General features: G+C 45.6%; 1 protein-coding gene across 5 annotated transcripts in view; it reads right to left on the bottom strand.

Moving 5' to 3' along the window:
* PRDM11 (PR/SET domain 11) overlaps positions 1 to 13,989 on the bottom strand; it is a 46,622-nt gene that overhangs the window by 24,694 nt on the left and 7,939 nt on the right. For 4 of the 5 annotated variants that reach the window (XM_082760744.1, XM_082760743.1, XM_082760746.1 and 1 more), the window contains exons 2-5: positions 7,003 to 7,121; positions 6,365 to 6,468; positions 5,385 to 5,647; positions 4,345 to 4,412 (exon numbers count right to left, since the gene is read on the bottom strand). In XM_082760744.1, coding sequence (XP_082616870.1) covers positions 4,345 to 4,412; positions 5,385 to 5,647; positions 6,365 to 6,468; positions 7,003 to 7,118 — 551 coding nt within the window. In that variant the 5' untranslated portion in view covers positions 7,119 to 7,121. Of the gene's footprint in view, positions 1 to 4,344; positions 4,413 to 5,384; positions 5,648 to 6,364; positions 6,469 to 7,002; positions 7,122 to 10,502; positions 10,656 to 13,989 lie in introns of those variants that run through there. The other variant, XM_082760745.1, reaches the window with a different exon arrangement.

Below are 13,989 nucleotides of genomic sequence, written 5' to 3'. Positions count from 1 at the left end.
AAAAAATTAAAAAAATTAAAAAAAAAAGGAAAAAGGAGTTTTCCCAGCTGAACACTGGAAGAGGGGGGGAAAGGCTATGTGAAATACTGAGCAAGAGAACATTTACTATTTGATTTTTATCATATCCAGCAAAACTGAGCTTCGTGTGTATTTTCTTTGAGTACCCACAGCTGCACAGTACCATCAATGCCTCCATGCACTGGAAACAAACCTGCACTGACAAGCTGCTCTGGTGAAAAGAAGTAACACTGTTTTGCTAAGTGCCCCTTGGTAGAGGTGGACTTGCAGTATGTAATTCTCTCAGGAGCTGCTCAGAGCCTCTGATGGGGTCAGGAAATCTGTGCTCTTTCTCCTCTGCTGAACCTATAGCTGCTGTCACCAGCACAACTGCACCAACGAGGAATTAGAGCCCCTTTTTACTCTTCCCAGACAGGATATCCCATTAACTGCATTTAGCACAACGTCTAGCAGACCCAGCTATTCAGGTTTCAGGGCTTCCTCACATCTGCTCCAGCAGGACTTTGGTCAAAACTATTTACGACAACGTAAGTATTGCAATAACAAACCCGCCACACAAAGAGCAATGAGTTCTGGACAGTTTTGATCACTTAATTCAACTAATGTTAGGTTCCCAGCAGGCATATTAACCTCTTCCTCCTAAAAATGCCGACAATATTACTAGTTTCTGTCAGAGAGAGATTTTTCTGCTCATGCATTTCCCCTAACATGCAGGTTATCACTAGGAGCAGTCACTGTCAGCTGCAAGTACTTCTCTGGGGATGCTGTGTGGGTTTTACAAGCTCCAGAGGAGGCACAGCTGTGGGGCTTTTAATCTCCTCTGTAGCCCAGGTCAATCTGAAAGTGTAAGACTTCACAGCTGTTTCTTTAAAACGAAAAGTGAAGTTGTAAACTACATGAGCAGTGGGCACTTAATGATCACCCTTACAACGACATCAACCAACTCTAAGCCTCTAAAAGGCCTTTGCTTCTAAGAAGCAAGCATGTAGTTGCTCCATAACCCTGGGGAAAAAAATAAATTACAGTGCTCACAGTCCTGCAGTGCTTTAGTTTAGGATCCGTTTGCTCTGCATAACTCTCTGTCTGTAACACGTAAGAACATTTGCGCCACTTGCTAGAAGGTAATAGAGAGCAGTATATGAAGCTCAACAAAATGACTTGTGGCTTTCACTCCTCCTGAACACAAGGATAGTGACAGTAACCCTGGTTATAATATATATATATATATATGTATTTTTAAAGAGGTCCTTTAAAATCAAAGCAGAAACTCATTGCTTAAAGTTGTATTGATCCGGGTTTGTCCTGCTTTGAGTAAGCCACTGGAATGTGTGACCTCCAGAGGTCCCTTCCAAGCTCTAGTGCTGAACGAAGATCAACCCGCAGACATCTCCATTATAAGGAAGATATAAAACAGTCTTGCTCCCCATGGCCTCTCTGTCATCATGTTTTGGAGGGGGAAGGGAACAGAGAGGAAGGCAACAGAGAAAGAGATGAATGAAATTTGCACTAGCCTTTTCACAAGGGCTGAGGGAGAGGATGAATTTCAACTGTACTAAAAACCCAAGAACTGAGACAGTCCCATGTAAGAATGGACAGAGAATATATATGCCAAAATTAACCTGGAGACCCCCCACACGAGGCACTGCACTCCAGCAATTCGTTTAGGCACCACCAGCTTGCAGGTGCTTCCTATCCTGCACCTCGGTCTGAACAAAGTGACAGACACACAGGGGCACGTTTCCTGGACCTTCTGAACAACTTTCAATTTTCGGTCAGATCCGTTTTTTTTAAAGTAGGATCCCCAACAACCGAATAACAGAATTTCCTCAGAAGTAAACAGGAACAACAGCTGGTTCTGTGCAAGCCTTCAGAAGACCTAACCTCAGCAGCAGCAGTGTAAGAATTTATGTCCAAGAAAGCAACAGTTTTTTTGACGTTTGCTGTGATTCACAGTATTCAGTCACTGAGTCCCCAGAAACAAACAAAAAAACATAGGAAGAGCTTTACACACACCCCTGCAGTTCAAAACTGTGGAGTTTCATATAGAATTGGAAACAACAGCACTTTACGCTAGACAGAGATAAGGGTGTGTTATTGTGCCAGTGGTCAGCTTAGGGGAAGATGCTTGCAGTATCAGGAGCATCCTGACTGACTGAAGAGGGAAAGGGCAAGAAGATATTGCCATTGCCATGTCATCTGCTATGCTTTGTACTCCTTCCTTCCTTCCGCTGCCCTGGGTAAACAGGGACTTGAAATTAAAACAGCGAGTGCTGTGGTGTACAAATTGTTCTCAGCAGGAACATGAAAATGGACTCAGATGTGGTAGTCAAACAACAAAAACAATCGCCAGATCTACAAGAAGAGAGAGGAGTCAGCCCAAGCTGCCCTCCCCGTGCCATACCCACCTACCCAGAGGGTGAGTAGATCTGCTTTGCAAAGCACTCCATCTGTGAGTGATGGTAAAGAGCACCATCTGACAAACAAAAAGAGCGCTGTCTACAGCATCCTGGAAGTATGATTTCTGTGGGTAATCTCCGTGACAGGCAATATCCTAGTGCACAATATCGAGTGCATCTCTGTTGGAAGGCCAGCAACGTACAAAAGCAACTCTTTTTGAGGACCACTATCTCCACTTGTACTGTCTGTCAGACTCCAAGTAGTACTGATATTACAAGTATTTTCCAAGAGTAAAAACAGAAAGATCAGTAAATATAGCCTGCACTGGTCCTCTTCCCTACAAGTTGCAAATACCCCCTTTACTGTCCCTACCCATCTCACAAAACTGTAACCTCCCTGCCTTTCAAAGCTGTACAAAATGGCCCAGACCACATTCGTCTTAAGACTTATCCATGGCAAATACATGTTTAAACAAGACCATTCTGTTCTTTGGTGCTGGAACCATGAGTAATGCCCATATAAATCCAGATATCAAATCCAAGTTGGTGGTACTAGGAAGAAGAGTTCATCACACGATTTTTGCTTTCCAAGACTGTTTTCCCCCACTTTCACTGTCATCCAGATCACGTAAAGAGGTGATATAATCCAAGCAGAAAAGTCTCACTGATTTCTGAACTTCACACTCTTTACTTCAAGACATGCATCTCCTACCTAACTGTCCATGATACCACTGCTTTTTTTGGGAGCGACGACTCCAGTCTCAGCACAGGACTGGAAGTTTCTCTCATCCAGTAGTGAACAACTGTAATAGCTGGAATTCTTACAGAAAAATTAGATCATTTGCAGAACTTCATGAACGTAAGTATCAAAACAGCTGTTATCCAAGCAAGGACTCATATGGAGCAAGATGTTGTGCTACCAGCTTTGATCAGCTACACTGGTTTTACATCTATACGTCTGTACTTCATGCACTCGCTTCCTGCAGTGACCAAAAACTGAAAATCCCCAGCATCCAGGCCAACAATCCAGTTAACCCCCACACTAACTGTTGTACAAAATGCCTTCCTGACAACAACTGCTTCCAAAATTCACCCCTGAAGGCAGGATTGGTCCAAGATGGGACAGGCCACAGTACACAGCACTGTCCTGTTCAAGTGACTCGCCACATGCCCAAGGGCACATCAGTGTTTTGCCTCTGCCTCAGGAGGCTGCAAGAGTGACCTACATACGCAGATATTTGAAGCACTGCATTGTTTTCAAACATTTTCCCTTACTGCTGCAGTCAACGAACCAGAGCCTGCCACACTCCTGGTTCAGTACTAACTGGTGTTTGAGTTCTGCTCTCTTGAATCCCTGGGCCGGCAGAGGGAGCACAAGCACGCTCATGATGTCTACATTGGGAGCTGCAGCAACTCACTCCACGTTTCTCATAACACAGCAGAGCTGACACTACCTGTGACAGCCACCACAGACAACTGTTTCAAGTGAAGCCCAGAAAGGAAAAAAACAAAAAAACACACCTCTTTCAATGTCTGTCAATTAGGAAAGGACAAAAAATACAAACAGAACAAATACTACCTCAGGGATTTGTGCAAAGCATTTTGCAAATATTTGAACATAAAGTAAGGAAAACAAAAAATGTAGTGAGATCTGTCAGCATTTCTAAGAGCAGATAAGTAGGTTTGGTCTTTATCATTTGTTCTCATTCCAGAAAATAGCCATGCTCTACACACATCCTTGTTTTAGTTCCTGTCATTGACTCTGAAGGATTCTTAACACAGCAAATGCTGAAGAGCACAAGCAAACCCTTTATGGAAGTGGTTGTGTCGTTCTGGTTTGTTTTTCTGTCGCACAAAACAAGGAGTGTTTGATGGCCTCTCTCTGGAACACAAAGCCCCAAAAGGGAAGGTAGAAGAGAACTGGACTCACCTCATCCAGTTTGCTTTGGTTTCATCTGTCCCATCAATGGATTTATAGCGGTTGTTCTTGTCAACGATCTGCAGAACAGAAGAGATGCAAACATGTGAACTAGCTGGTTCAGACAGAAGGAAGTCTGACTTCTAAATCTGTTTCAGTTTTAGCCTCAGGTCAGGACATAAAACTATGCTGGAATCTAAGTTTTCATAGTTATGGACTGCTGCACAGGGCATTTGTGTGGAGGCTACTCGGAACTTGTAGCTAGTCTGGTGACTTCTTCCTATGTACAAATATATGTAACAGAACTATGGATGCAGCCGACAAAATGGTTAAGTCCCAAGATACAAAAAACGTCCTTTTCAGGGCAGAGCTGAGACACACGTTTCACAGGCAGAAGAGTGTGAGCAGCCTTTCATACAAGAAGCTCTCCTTTTTTCCTACCTAGAGTTCAAGTCCCACATCTTATTTTTAACAATAATTAATATTTGCTGATCTAGTGATATCTGTACCTCACTCATATAGGATTTTAGTACTAGGGTAAAAAATATGTTTTTTAGTGTTGGAGGCTGCTTGTAGATCAGTTCCTGATGGACTGGGAGAATTGCATCTCCTCTTTCCTGGCCCGTTGGGCCACCTGCTCTGCTCAAGCTGGATGGGAGGGATGTTGGAGGCCTGAGAGTGAGCTCTACAAGCTCTAAATATGATCTTTTCTCTCCTCGAAGTGATCATCAGAGCAGAGGAGGTACTGGAGAAGTCTTTGAGACTGAGTGGGGATGGAAGAACATGGCAAGAGGGAGAGGAGAAGCAAACTCTGCTTCCTACAGCTGTGAACTGAACTCAGGCTTCGTGTCACCTGATCTGCTTTCACTTATCTCTGCCCTTAAGCCACTAATCATTATGGCAAGTCAATGTTAGCCCATAGTCCACATGGGTCAGCAGAGGAGCTTTGGGAAAGGGGGAAGATGGCTAAGCTCTGGCTCCATGTGCCCCCAAGTCCCAGCCCTGAGCTGTGATATTGGGAAGCCACTTTGTTAGGGAGACACCTCACTTACCAGCCACGAGAAGAATCCTGCAGACTTGTCCTGGCTGGAGATCTGCCCCTCATACGGTCCGAAGATATGACCTTTGGGGATCACCTCGTTCATACAGCGCACGTCGTTCTCCCCGCTGGGCTCTTTCACCACCTCCATGCCAGGCGGGATGGTCAGCGCTGCCCGGTCTGGGATGCCGACAGGCACCGGGGTGTCGGAGACGAACACCGGGGGGCCGTGGTTGGGGCACTCATCCACGAAGTATTCCTGGCAGGACTCGCAGACTGTGGGTGTGAGGGGAGCAGGGGTTAGGTCAGGCAGACGCGATGCCCACACCAGCTCCTACAACATGCTCTCCCAGCACCTCAGGCAAGCAACAGTGGTGCCACCAATGCAGTGAGAAATCCATTCATTGTCTGCAGGGAGACCCCTGCAGATTACCCATTAGCAGTGACCTTCTCTACCCAAGAAGCTTCTTGACTCCCCACACACCAGAGGGAAATGAAAACCAATATCCTCACCTACAGCCTTCATCTTGTGCTCTGCAGAGAGACATGGCACGCCAGGCACTGGCCCTGTGGCCAAACAGGGACTTAGGCCTACAATATTCAGGGTATGCCAATGGAACTGGCAAATGTTTTCTTTCCCAAAATAAGAGCAAAGAGCTGTTGTCCACACCATACTCCCTTCTTAGTTTCAGGTCTCATACTTTTGGCTTTTGCAGACTCTTGGGGTTTTTCCATGTCACTTGAACTTATATTGTCATGCTTCTAGCACACTTACCACCTATCTCCCTACCACTGCACAGCCCCATGACTGACAAGCCACTTTTGTGCAACAGCTTCCCTATCAGATGTGTCTTAGAAGACCCATGCATGTTTGTCCCTGGCTTTTTCCTTCCTTGCTTACTTCCTGCCCCAAACCAACAGGCTGTCAATTAGGAAAGCCTGAACTCTATATAAGAAGAGGCATTACTCTTCCCACACCACCAAGACACTTACACCAGAAATCCACTTGCTGGAAGCTCTTGGTCACGATCAAATCCCGTTTCCCTTTCAGTTTCTTGGGCTCTACATCCATGGACTGCGGATCAGGCCTTCCAGAGCTGGGGAGAAAACAAAAGGACGATGACTTTAAGCTACCGAGACCTGGGAAACTAAACGAAGAGAAACAGAGGCAATCAAGCCATGGGGGCCAAACAACACTTAGTCAAAGATTCAGTTTGTCATCTAATCTGCCAAAAGTCAATACTTGAGAGGCTTTATGGCTTAAACCTATAGGAGTTAGTGGCTTCAACTAGAGCACCTCCACCTATGACATGCACCTGGCCTGTCCCACCCACTGGAGACTGGCAGAAAAGGCTGAGCTGCTCTGCTGCAGCCCCCAAAATGTGCTGATCAAAGGCAAGGCATAGCCCTCAATCCAAGCCAGCACAAGGCTGGGTGTGAACTAGCACGTGTAGCACACACGTGTCTATCACATGAGTGGGTGATCATCCCTGTCATGCACCTTGAGGCAGATCTCACAAGAGAGGGTTTTAGCACCTTTGCGAGGTTCGAGCATACCCCTCAAACTTTAAGCTAACGGGGAGGTGGAGAGAAGAGGCGAGAGTGCATCTGACTGAAGCTCAGCCACGTACCAAGGTTGTCCATACTCCTGGTCCCGGTGCGGAGAGCAGGCCTCTGTTTTTATTGTCACCATCTCCCCTAAGGAAGCCTGGGTCTGGTTCAAACAGTCCTTCAAGTTTTCACTCATGTTCTGAAAAAGAAGGCAAAGGAGGAGAAAAGTGAGCAGCCAGGAAATCACAGCCTTCCTTCCTGAGGTGAGGACCCAGCCAGCGGGTTCCCCCATAACCCTGGGCACCAAGAACAGCCACCACACTGAAACGGGGGCACCTACATGCATACATAGGTGGAAACCCCTTCCTGCAGTGGGGACGAAGCAGCAGTTCAGTCGCAGGTCAGGTGAAAAATGTGAGACACTGTGGAGCAACCCGAGGCACAGGGAATGCGAAGTATGCTCCACCGCGCTCACTGAAAACGTTGCACACAGAATTTAAGGCTGATTGATGGGACGTGTTACTGAAAGGCAGGGCACAATTATTTCAGAGCAGGTTTTCGGGGACAGAATGCCAAGAAAAAGGAATACAGGTGGCAGCATGAACCAGGCCATGCCTATGGATTTAACACATCGGTATTCTTCTGGGAACAGAGCAAGGTATATTACAGCTCTGAAGATGGAGCTCTCTGTATGCTTTGGGCACCTTTAACAAACAGGTTAAGTGCCAACAATGCCCTGCAGGACTCTGACAAAACTGCACAAGTCGTGTTCTCCATCTTCCTGTCCCTCGCAGTGGATGGAGCTGAGCTATCACCACCCTTCCAGACACAGGTCACTGTAACAAAAATGCTTCTCCTGTGGCCCATCACAGGAGCCAGGAACTACTTAATGACACTTAAAGACAGCAAGCGTCAAACCAATAACCCCTCACACCACTTGCTACAGGGTGCTGCTGACCAGAAAACATTGGTGTGGCAAGTGATGATAATTAAGATTTAGTTCAGTTAATCTTAATTTTTTTTTGGAAGGGCCACTAAGCATCAGAGCTTGAGACAATGAATAAAACAGAGGGTTGCTCATATCTTTGCTATATTTGTCTCAAGATTTCCTCTAAAGTGCATAAACTGGCTGTTCTCAGGCCTGCTACCAAATTGGACAGGCTTCACGGCTGCTCCCCCAAAGTTTCCTGTGATCCCCTTCTCCACATCTGCTGCCCGATGACCCGTTGCATACAAGCAGCGCCCAGCGGACGGGCCTCAGCAGCTGATCAGTCCCCTTCTGTCAGGGAAGCTGGTGGAAGAGCCTATCCCCATCACAACTCTGCTCTGGACATCCTGAAATTCGTGTTCTTAGGCCACAAATCCCCGAGGACAGGAATTTTCTTATGCCACACACGCTTTGTGGACGACTGAGCACCATGGAAATCTGGTCTGCATTTGTACCCTGTTTACAATAAGAAGGAACTCTACTCCCAGTCTTTGTGGCTCTTCTTTGTGCCGAGGGACAAATGATTAATTTTTCCAGCCCAACTTCTCACATGCCAAAGAGCAGCCTGAAAGACCTTTATCATGTGTGTATCAAGGAAGCACTGGTTAATGTTCATACAACACTGAAAGCAAAGCCTCAACCTAATTCAGATCAACCTAATCAGACACATGCAGACACACAATTTATGCCTTGACAACATATCCAGCACAGGATACACTCTCTTAGAATTACTATAGACATTCAGAAAGAAGGGGACGGGGGTGCTTATCATTTCAGCAGGCTGAGCCCCTGGCCTGCATTCTCTAGAGAGAGAGGAAAGAGAAAGGTCCTCTCTCCACAGCCAAGGCTACCAGAGGAGAAGGAAAGGTCTTTCCTGAGAAGTCTGCAGAAAAGCAGCTCAGGAGGAAAAAAGCAGCAGCTGTGTGTATGTGGGGCATTGCTTAAGAAACAAATAGATGGATGCTGCCCCAGAGCTGACTAGCTGCGGGGCCTGTGCTGGCGCGGGCGAGGCGGATGCTGGCGGTGGGGCAGATGTTCTGCAGTGAACACTGTCCGAAAAAAAATCACACATTCGGGAAGCTTGGAGGACAGGGCATGAGGAATTTCATTGCCCGCAAACCCCAAGGCCTTTTAGTAGGAAGAGCTGCAGACACATGCCCCTGCGAACAGACAATGGCTCTTCCTCTCCCATTCTTCCTTGAGGAGATTCCTGCGTTATGAAGCAAGAGGGACCCCAGGACTGTGCAGCCTGACCTCCCGCGCAATGCAGGCCGTGGCACTTCCTTGAGTGAATTCCTGGCTAAACGACAGAATATCTCCAAGAAGAGCAAGGAAAAAAATAAAAATAAAAAAAAAAAAGAGAGAAATGTAGCATTGATTTTACAAATGGAGGTTCCTTGTTTCACCGCTTGGTGTATTTTCCAGCTCTTTGTTCTCATGGTGCCCCCGAACTCACTGCAACTTATCAGCAACATTCCTGCCCAGCACTGACAGCCACGTTCTTGCACAGACTGCAGCAGTACCTTGCACTAAGATAACACCCTCCCTGCTCCGGCTCAAGATTTCCATGTTTGTGTCCAAGTCCCACATTTACTTTCTGGCCAACGTGCCCGGCTGGGATTTTGTGTTCAGCAAAGCACCGCGCTGCTGTAAGAGTCCTAGCTCCTGCAAAGCTCTCTGGACACCACCCCTGCCAGCGCACCTACTGTCACTGTTCCTGGGTGCCTGGTTTTACATACCATACTCATGTAACTTGCTGTTTTCTCACCTACCAAGCATGAGACCTATGAGACCCTATCAGTAACTCGTTTTTTTTTCTTCATTAGTGACTCTTTCAAGCCTTGCGTTGTCCACAAATACCAACACTAATTTTGTATTTTCTTCCAGGACACCAATAAACTTGTTGATAAGCATTGAGCCCAGAAACTGAATCCCAGCGGACACAACTAGAAATACACCCGATCGAGCATGGTTCTCTTCTTGATACTGTGACCTTTCATTTAGTTGGGTTTCTGTTTATTCAGTGTGACAGGCTGAATCATTCTAGCTGTGTATTCCATCGACTTGTGGTACAACTTTGTGCACTGAAGACTTAAGACACACCACCGCTTTTACCTTTATTGAGCAATAATAAAGCAGCATCACAAGATGACATCAGGCTTGCAAAGATCTATTTTCCAAAAATCCATACCAATGGATTATTACAAATAATGCTCCCTTTCCTCATAGCCAATCAAATCCCTATCAGCTATCATATTATTTTACTGGATGCCAACTTCAGACCAAAGGTAGCCTAATATCCCAGTTTGAACAGATTAAACTTGGTATTAGCTTGCTTATTTATGACTTAATCACTAGCACAGAACATTTTTTTTGTCAGTCTAACTTGTTTTGAATACATTAAAAAAAGTTTCTAGTGTTTACAGCCCACAGAGAGCTGTTCAGCCAGCACTTTTAAAAACCCTCGATTTAAGTTAGCCAAAACAGCCAAAATGTTCTGCTTTAGTAGCTGTTGTTTGGTAATTTCCCAAGCTAATATTACAACATAAAGCACTATGCTGCTGCTGTAATTGGTATCATCATCCAACTTACCTAGCTTTTCCTTGGGTTGCAGAAAAGAAACATTCATCATTTCTCCAGTTCCAGGTACCAGCAGATGACCATGCTTTTAAGACTCTTCAAGTTCCTGATGTATATAAAGCTGTATTTAATTTTTCTAAATTCTACCTCCCTCTGTTTTTGATTTTTTTTTTCTTTCCTAGTTTTCCACAATTACAAGATTCCAGTTCACATTCTACACTTTTCACTGCCTTCTTCCACTTCATTTTCGGACAATTTTTACGGCTGTGTTTCAGGTAATGTAGATAAGCAATGCATATTCAGAGCAGGCTGCTTTGGTTAACTGCTGAAGGCATTCCCAGGATGTACATGTCCCTGTCACCATCAACACTCTCAGTCCCCTTAATGTCAGCATGCACACAGCCTACTGCAAAATCCCAGCAGCGTGTTAGGGAAGACAATCCCTCGGTCAAAGGAATGCTGTGAATATCCAGGTGCTGTTTACACACAATCCCAAGTCCTTTGGACAGCGGACAGTCATGGTATGACACACAACAACCCTTAGGAGGTCTGGGACACCAGCGCGGCTGCTGCAAATCCCAACAGGCACAGGCACAGGCAGTGCCATGTCATCTCTCCCTTTTTCACTACAAAGCAAGCAAGAACCTGTAACATCGCTGCTAGACACACATTAAGAACTCCAGTGGCTTTACCATGTTGCTAACAATAAAGGAAACAGAAGGCACAAGCACATCTGAGCTGTTAACCTCAAATGTGCGAAGAAAAGTCCAAATGGGGTTAAGCACGAACGAACCTGTGAATTCCTGTCCTCAAGAATGCCGTCTTTATCACTGCCCCTCTTGTAGTTATTAGTTAACAGCCACAGACTCTTATCTGTGTGGATCAGGCTCCAAAACAGAGCTTTAATTTTACGTTTTACTGGCGCATTTCCCAGATTTGGACATTCTTGCATGTGAAACAGCCATATAGGAATCCATCCCCTCCTCAGTACACAGCTCATTCCCTCCATTTCTCACTGCTGGCCTTCTAGGGGTCATCGCCTCTTCTTTTAAGAAAGATCTTGCATAGCTAGTGTAACATTTTAAAGTGTGGGCCCATGGTTAAAGATGGACTTTAATTCATACGCTTTTTCTACAGTTGCATATTATTACCAGAAATAGTAATCCAGAACACTTGGCTACTGACGAGTGCAGAAGGGGAATAAAGCACTGCATTCAAGGCTCTGTGCTCCCCCCGACAGCCACGAATGACCCAGGAGGACTATTTTCCTCAAGGTGCATTCACTTACCAAGGATCTTGGCCATGCCAACTGTTTCAGGTCACTTTATGAGGCATCAGCTGGCTACACAGCTGGCCATGCAAGGCCGCAACCCATGTAAACACCACTGGATCCCGCAGGATGAGAGTGGGAACCAGTTTGTTCAGAGGAGGTCCCTGTCCACAGACGGACACTAACCCCATGCTACGATGGGAAAATTGCTTCTAAGTCAACAGCCTTGGCTTAACATCCCCCTGCTGAAGTATGATGTTGGGGGAGAAGCTGTCCTGCAGCCGGTGGCACAGCTAAGCGATGTCCTGACATGGTGACACCGGTGACCTGCCTCCTTGCCTGCTGCTGGGCTCTTCCTTGACAGCCTCAGTCAGAACAAGGCTGAAACGCATCCAGCTGCATGAGGTTGAAAGCTGGGGCATTTGCAAACTCAAACTTTGTGAACATTATAGTGGCATAGGCGATGTAGGATTTGAGCAGAATGGGCTGCAAACATGACTTGTTTTAAACATTGCCAATTACTTCACTATGGTTGGTATCCATAAACTCAGTGGAAGAGAAGTATGACACATTTTCTTTGAGTTTTGAGCTCTCGAAACAAAGAAGATCAGGACTGCACGAAAGACAACTGGAAACACCACTGATTTTGCTGCAGTTTTCTGAAGAAGTTCTAAGAACAACCTTCAAAACCACAGGACTTCAAACAGTTTCACAGCAGGGAAGGCCGAGAATTGTCAGGGGTTTCAGCAACCTGCTCAAGACCAGCATCTGAAGTGACAAACAGCATTCGGGTGCCGTGACAGTGAGTTCCCAGTATTATTCTCACTGTATAAGGGCTGAGGACAGGGGAAGTCCCGTTTTCCAGCCTGGAACTCCTCCTTTCATTTCAAGTAGACGCAAGACATATTCTCACTGTCACTCTTGTAAGGTTTGTTAACAAACGTGCCATGATCTACCTCAGGATAGACAAATTTTGGAGGACTAAGAAGGAAAACAATGTCTAAAATAATCCCTGAGTTAGTCTAAATTAGTTTGTCTTAATTGAACCCATGGTTGCTCCTAGTCAAGGTGGAAAACACCGTTGACTTTACAGAATTTACCACAAAACCCTGTAGTATGGTCAGTTCAGAGTGTTTACCCTTTGTTGATCCAAGAGCATCATGGCACAACAGCAGTCTCTGCAAACTGGATTATTTGGCGCAACTTCTGCACATTAAGTGTTGAGTAAGGAGATATTTGCACAGCAGGATGCTGACAAAGTAAAGCTCCCATGCAACCTAAGCCTCTCAAACAGTGCAGCACGCTATGGAGCAAAGACAGCTGCTCACTGCAGCTAGAAGAATTTGCAAGGGACTTGCATTTTTAATGTACATTGAAAATAATTCCCTTCAACTGAAAGCTTCTCTTTTTGGTGTATTTGGCTCTTTGCACTGATCTCCATGATTCATAGTTTAAGGGCAGAAGGGAGAATTAGGTCAACCTGACTGATCCCCTCCAAGTCACATGCCCTTACCTTTAGCCCATAAAGGGGACGAAATCTCCATCTGAGTCTGGCTAGGGGAAGAGGAGCCAACAGAAGTTCATTTCAATTGTTAATCACTGCCGCTGACAAGTTATATATGAATCTTTCGAGTTTTGGGCATCAGTCAGCAGTTCTTTTAAAGGGCCCTGCAACCTTGTGGAAAAGGCTGAAACACCCAGCACGTTGGGGGGCTGCTTTGAGCAAACAAAGATTTGCTTCCAGGGTTAATGGCTGTAAGAAACCTCACCATCTTTGGTCAGGAGTGCCAGTTGCACTTCTTCGCCTTTGGCTTCCTCAGCATAATATATACGTACGTGTATGAAGTTAAACAAACAGGAACAAAAATCTGGTACTAAAACAAGATGCCACTCAAACAACATTTTTCTCCCCAAGGGCAGAGCAAGAACACAACCAAGTGGCAGATGTAAGCCTTGTTCCTTAAGGTACTACTGGGAGGTGTTTGGATAGCAGTAGCGATAAGCACTGAACAAAAACACATCGGTGGCTCAGTTCAGTACGTGTCCCCATCCAGCATTCTCAGCTTTCCAACAATTTTCATCGTTCTTCTGTGTCACTGTTCCAATTTGCCGTACGTTATTTTAAGATGCTGGCACTGGAAAGCCACGCTGATGTAAGAGTGAATCTGAAGTAAACATAAGGGCTACAGACATAAAACTGCCTCCGTACCCCTATTCATTACTTCCCCG

Source organism: Aythya marila (genome assembly GCF_965140915.1).
Source record: "Aythya marila genome assembly, chromosome: 5".
In the NCBI taxonomy this organism is placed as follows: Eukaryota; Metazoa; Chordata; class Aves; order Anseriformes; family Anatidae; genus Aythya; species Aythya marila.
The sequence above is the reverse complement of the archived record's forward strand: the minus strand, read 5'-3'. Positions and strand labels throughout refer to the sequence as shown.